The sequence below is a fragment of the Propithecus coquereli genome, unplaced genomic scaffold, assembly GCF_000956105.1.
Source record: "Propithecus coquereli isolate 6110/MARCELLA unplaced genomic scaffold, Pcoq_1.0 Scaffold583, whole genome shotgun sequence".
NCBI classification, from domain to species: Eukaryota; Metazoa; Chordata; class Mammalia; order Primates; family Indriidae; genus Propithecus; species Propithecus coquereli.
The window spans coordinates 1,698,694-1,705,460 of record NW_012151763.1 but is presented as its reverse complement, the minus strand read 5'-3'; the positions used below and the strand labels follow the sequence as shown (position 1 = coordinate 1,705,460).

At 40.9% G+C, this 6,767-nt stretch overlaps 1 protein-coding gene across 1 annotated transcript; it reads right to left on the bottom strand.

The window, feature by feature from the left end:
- Positions 1-468: 468 nt before the first annotated feature.
- VMA21 (VMA21 vacuolar H+-ATPase homolog (S. cerevisiae)) lies at positions 469-6,393 on the bottom strand. Its single transcript, XM_012658357.1, has 3 exons — positions 6,226-6,393; positions 1,300-1,409; positions 469-719 (listed from the first exon to the last, which is right to left on the bottom strand). The coding sequence occupies exons 1-3, from the start codon at positions 6,276-6,278 to the stop codon at positions 577-579; spliced, it is 306 nt and encodes a 101-aa protein (XP_012513811.1). The 5' UTR covers positions 6,279-6,393; the 3' UTR covers positions 469-576.
- Positions 6,394-6,767: the final 374 nt, after the last annotated feature.

Sequence of the window (6,767 nt, the reverse complement as noted above, 5' to 3'; positions counted from 1 at the left end):
TTTTCCCATAAAATAATGTAATGAAAGATTTCTACCGGCTAGGGATTACACTTTATGTGAAATTCCTTAGTGACATTCAGATTAATTCCAGTGTCCACAATTTAAGCGACTTTCCATAGGAAATTAAAACCCCAAATCCAAGGACCTGGTATTTTCATGATAGTTAGGGAAAGTGTTCCAGTGTAAAATGAAGTTTAGATTTGCTTCACTGTGTACATCTTAATATATTCAGAGGAGTAAAACCCAAAAGCAACCGTAAGTCAAAATGCTATAAAACATTTTTTGTTGTAAGATAATTAAATTCTTTCCAGAATTATGTGTAACTAAGTTAATATATTCATTTGTAACTAATTGAACTTTTCCAAATTCTCATTTGCAAATGAGACTCATACAGTTAAAATCAATTATACAAACTATTATATTAGAAACATCAAAATTTACACTACTCAAATGTGACTCCTTAAGACAGATTTTAACATGTTCTTTCAACTTTATTCAAATCATCAGTGTCCCCCACCCTCAGCATTTACCATTTTAAAAAGATCAATTTAATGCTATCAAAAGGCGATGTTCACTTTAATCCTGTTTGCCTTCACGCCACTGTCGTGAGCCTTCATTCCAAGCCACGTACACAAAGAGGGCTAGCACCACATGGACTGCAACCACTGCAACAATAGCAGCATAAAAATAGCTGTCCCTATTGGACATCCCAAGGGCGCCTATCAAGAGAAAAAAAAGTTTCCATTTTATTCCAAAATTTACCAAAGAACCAAAAAACAAAGCATAATAATTTTTATTAGCTGTATATTTCTTAAACTAGTCAGCCAATTAAAAAGTAATATTTTGGTAATGGACTAAGTATTCATTACAAGATTTGAGTATCTTCCATATACTAAGAACATTATTTTAAACAAAACCATAATTATAACTTCATCTAAGGACTTTAACAACAAAAAGGGGATTTCATTTTCTTTTCCTTCCATTATCTGACACTAAAAGTCCATTCCCCCAAATTCCTCCTCCCATGTCAGCCAACCCCTGCTCTCGAAGAGATACTAAAAAAAAGGATCTACCAGCTATTTCACAGAAAACCATAAACAAATAAGATATCAAGCTGAAATAAGTGATGGAAAAGCTCATTTCATAAAGACTCATTATGAGCAATGTGACTTCTGAAAAGCAAAACAAACAAAAGAAAAAAATTAAGAATACCCAGTTTACAGATATAGAGAGGTCATAAAAGCACAAAATCTTTAATTGGTAAGGAAAAAATGTCTTGTTTTATGGGTCTAGGATTACCTTCAAATATATAAGATTTAGTTGTGAAATATAACCCAATAGGAACAGTGATCATCAAAGCTGTGAAGAACAGGAGCGTCTTCAGGGTAGATGCCAATGAACTTTCATTTCTGGAATAAAGTAAACAAAGATAAAATCAGAACCAGCATAGCCACAGCCAAACACTCCTACGTACCTAACACTATAAACTCCCACAGACGAGATGCTGGATAGACTGTCCCCTGGAAGCAGAGGTCAAAGAGTAAGATCAGAGGCAGGGACTCATAATTCAAAGATCCTAGAGACCCTGTTGTGGGCAGTTGGAATTTCTTCAGCTGAAATATGGGGAATATATCACCATCTTCCAGAGACTGTCATTCAAATCCAGTGTGAGAGAAAGCATCACAGCACTCCCACAGGCAGACAAACTGAGCCAACATACCGGGTGGGAGAATGAATCTGGTGCCCCAGATGTTGGAATCAGAGCTTTGGTCCAAGGAAGCGGCAGCCGCACTGGTCCTAGAGCCACCAGGCACCAGACGCTGGACCAACGGGGAAGACCTGCAGATTAACCAACACGCCTTTCCCCACTGGAATCGGGGCTCTGTCAAGGGAAGCCTCCAACACTAACCACGGAGCTTCTGGCAGCGGACGCTTCCGCTCAGTTCACCTGGCCTGAAGGAGACCAACCCGGTCAGCAGGCGAACCAGCACACCCCTCCTGCTGGAACTGGAGCTTCTGTCACCAGGAAAAAATAGAGCTAGAAGGAATACTTCAAAACACATTTTACAAGGCCAGCATCACCTTCATACCTAAGCCAAAGACACAGCAAGAAAACTATAGGCCAGTATCTCTGATGAATATTGGTGCAAAAATCCTCAATATTTTCAAACTGAACTCAACAACACATCAAAAAGATTATATATTATGACCAAGTGGGATTTATCCCTGGCATGCAAGGCTTGTTTTACCTACGCAAATTAATCTGTGATACATCACATTAATAGAAAGATAAAAACCACATGATCATCTCATTTAATACAGAAAAAGCATCGGCATACTTTCCTGATAAAAACTCCTAACCATTTACACATAAAGGTAGGTTTGTCAACATAATAACGGCCCCTTATGAAAAACCCACAGCTAATATCATATTCAACGGGAAACAATGCAAAGCTTTTCCACCAAGATCTGGTAGAAGGCAGAGATACCCACTCTCACCATGTCTATTCAACACAGTACTAGAAGTAATAACAAGAAAAATCAGACAAGAAAAAAAATAAAAGCCATCCAAATTGGGAAGAAAGAAGTAAAATTATCTGTATTTGCATCACACTTCCTAATTTAAAATCACATTATAAAGTTATAGTAATCAAAACTGTATGTATTGGCATAAAAACACATACCAGTGAAACAGAGAGCCCAGAAATAAATCCAAACATGTATGGTTAACTAATTTTTGACAAGGGTACCAAGAGGACAAAATGGGGAAAGGATAGTCTCTTCAAAAAATGGTGCAGGGAAAATTGGATTTCGACATGCAAAAGACTGAAATTGCACTCTTATCTTACACCACCCACAAAAATCAACTCGAAATGGATAAAATAACTACAACATAAAAACAAAGTTTTAAGGCATAAAACTCCTAGAAAAGAACATAAGGAGAAAGCTCCTTTACACTGATGTTGGCAATGATTTTTTTCGGTATCACAACAAAAGCTCAGGCTACAAAAGCAAAAATAAGTAAATGGGACTGCATTAAACTAAAAAGCTTCTGCACAGCAAAGGAAACAGTCAACAATATAAAAAGGCAAATTACAGACTAGGAAAAAATATTTGCAAACCACCCATCTGATCCCCAAATTAATTCAACAGCAGAAAAATCACCCGATTAAAAAATGGGCAAAGCACCTAAGCAGACATTTCTCCAAAGACATAAAAATGGCCAAGAGATACACAAAAAGGCGCTCAACATCACTAATCATCAGGGAAATTCAAATTAACACCACTATGAGATATTACCCCACACCTGGTAGGATGGCTATTATCAAAGAGATAACAAACGTTGGTGAGGGTGTGGAGAAAGAGGAACCCGACTACACTGTGGGTGGGAATATAAATTTGTGCAGCCATTATGGAAAACAGTACGGAGGTTCCTAAAGATACAACCCAGCAATCCCTTTTCTGGGTATATACCCAAAGGAGATGAGACCACCATCTCATAAAGATAATCTGCACTTCCATGTTCACTGCACCCATTATTCACAACAGCCAAGATATGGAAACCTGAGTGTTAACAGACAAAATAAAAAAACTGTGGTATGTATACCACCATATTATTTGGCCTTAAAAAAGGACACCTGCCATTTGCCACAACATGGATGGACCTGGAGGACATTATGCTAAATGAAACGAGCCAGACACAGAAAGACAAATACTGCATAATCTCAATTATATGTGGAATCTAAAAAATATATATATCAAATATACAGGAATAGAGAACCATGGGGGGGCAGGGGGAGGAAATGGGGAGAAGTAGGGTCAAAGGATACAAAGTAGCAGATATGTAGGATGAACAAGTTTAGAGTTCTAACATACAACAAGAGGACTATAGGTAATAAAATTGTATTAGGGAGTTTTGTTACATAAGTAAGATTTAACTGCTGTAGTCACATACATACACACACACACAAAACTATGTGAGATGACTGATATGTTAATCTGCTTCACTATAGTAATCATTTTACTATCTATATGTATTCCATAACATCATGTTGTGAATTTCAAATATACCCAAAATTTTTAAAAAGACCTGTACAAAAAACCCCCCACAAACACTGGGCAGAATATGTAACACAGTAGATATAACCACGTCTATTTCTTGATTACATGCCTTGCACGTGTGTGAGTAATTAAATGCTTATTGGTGTAAAAACAAGTTCTAATATTTTCATTTGGTACATGAATCTTTTAACATATCTCACTTATTACTGAGCTATAAAACTCTCATCTAATATATGTAAGCTCCTTAAACTGTTTCCTCGTAGTAAATTTTTAGAGGAATTTACTGTGTAATCTTCACGAAGAATGTGATTGTCTGCATTAAAGGATCTACAAAGAAAACCAAAAAGTCACTATTTGGCCACCTCTTTTGTGGACCCTAAAAAAACACTTGGCCTATCGTGTTTCTATGGTGAGTAAAAGTATGTTTTAGGTATGCAACTTTCAGATTATCTAACTTGATAAATGAACGAAGCTTTGAGAATGTAGAGAAAGGGAAGGTTAACTGATTATTTTGTTCTTTAGATTACCTCTTTTGCATATCTATTATCTGGCCTGGCTTTTAAAAAGTTTATTATTGAAAAGATGATATAACACCATAAAATGTTTTAAATTAAACAAAATCACTTGCAATCCCACCACTCCAACATAACCTTCTCTACATGTTAATTTCTAGCTCCAAGGCAATCTACACACAGCATACCTTAACAATTTGTAGCTCATCTTCAATTTCATCTCACTTATCTCTTTACTTCAAACTTCAAAAATCTGACTACTTTCCTCATTACTATGTGATTTCATTACTATGGAACTAAGTACAAAGTCAAAGTTAAGTGAACAAACTTTTAAAAACTAGCAAACTTCCTCTAGTGTTTATAGGACGTTTTCTCCTTGGCTTCCAGGCACAGCAGCTGTTGGTTCTGCCGGCACAAGCCAGCTTGGGTAGAATCAATGGTTTATTCCAAAATAAAGTAACTGATGTTATTCGATTGATTTCTTCCACGTATCTCTGATTGGGTGTTACTGAGCAGAGACTTGTTAGAAATTAGGAATGGGAAAGGCCAGAATTAAAGTTGTCCTCATACAAAGGAAAAAGTTCAAGATGAACCTTACTGTGCCCCCACTCATAATACCACCTAGAGTTTCCCCACGTCATACAAACTTCTGCAGCAAACATTGAGCAGATGGAGCCTACCACATTCCCTTTTGTGGTAAACAAGACTTACAACAGAATTCTTTCTTCCACTGCCAAGATTTCATTGCATATTCCATTAGGAAACTAGAATCAGTCTAGGAGGGCTATAGTGTATTCTAAGTGTATCTAATAAAAATATCTGTTGGTATCCTCATAAGTGAACAGTAATTTAAAAAAAAAAACCACATTGACATTGTGGGGGAGAAAAAAGATCACAGGGCTCCAAAAATCACTGGTTTTGGAGTTAGTGAGCTTGCTCAAATGCCAGCTTCAACACTTACTAATTGTGTGGTCTAATTGTGTGATCTTGGGCACGTCACTTTCCCTGAATCAATAAAATCAGGAAACTAAGCAGTTAGAGAAATTAAGAATTAAGATAATATATGTACAGCACCTACACTAAGCCTGGCACACAGTAGATCTCAACGAATGGTAAGGTAACTCCCTCACTACTCCCTTGCCTACTGAGGTGGGTCAGAGCCACCTGCTCTCTCACAGATTCCTTTTGCTCAGCCACCAGCCCCCATCCTACTGACTAATTCCCCAAGTGAAGCAGTCCCACACCAGGGGACTATTCCTTTACATTCATTCATTCATACAACAAACGTTTATTAAGCCCTGATGATGCAGGCCCCATAGAGAACAGGAGATGAAGGAGGCCAGGTTTCTGTCCTCAGAAAGTTCACCCTGCAATGGGGAGATTGCAGACAGCAAGATCACAATATAAACGACAGTTGGGAGGAAGTGCTAGGATAGGAGCACGAGCTGAAGGCCCAGTGACCTATCCTCCATGACCTCGGATTCCTTTTTCCCAAGTGAAAGGTCGGGGCCGGGCGTGCAGACGCTGCTTTCCCTTTCCCCCACCCCGCAGCCGGACTCCACGCCCACCCTGCTCAGCTAGGGCCTTCCCTCATGTCCCGCTCCAGGCTGGGGCCAGCCCGCTTCGCGGACTGGGCCCCGCTCAGGGCTACCTGAACTCGGGCGGCTGCAGCGCGTTCAACGCCGCTTTATCTAGGCGTTCCATGGCGTCGCCGGGCCGGCAGCAGGCGATCGGCGACGGGCTGGACTCGGCGGCCGCGCTCAGTAGGCCCGGCGGGGTACAGTTCGAGACCGCCCGCGCCGGAAGTGCCGGTGAGCGCCGGGAGGCGGGCCGCAGGACGCAGGCGCGGCGCCGCGCGGCGACGCAGAGCTGTGGCAGGCGCAAGCGCGGGTGCGGGGTGGACATTCACGTGACTTACCGGCGGGGGCTCCGCGGCGCGCGCCCTGCCAGGAGCTGCCTGTGCTCGAGGAGCAGGCCGGGCGAGTAGCCCAGCCATTCCACGTTGAGCCGGGACTTGCCGCGCAACATGGTTCTACTGGGCGGGCGGCGTAGCCGCCGCCCCGTGAGCTCACTTGAGCCTCTCTTGTCTTCGTCTCGGTCCCTGTAGCTGAGCTGGGGCTGCGAGGATACCCAAGTAGATGAGCTGTGAGGAAGGACTACCAGGCAGACGGCAGTGGTGCTAGGCAACTGAGC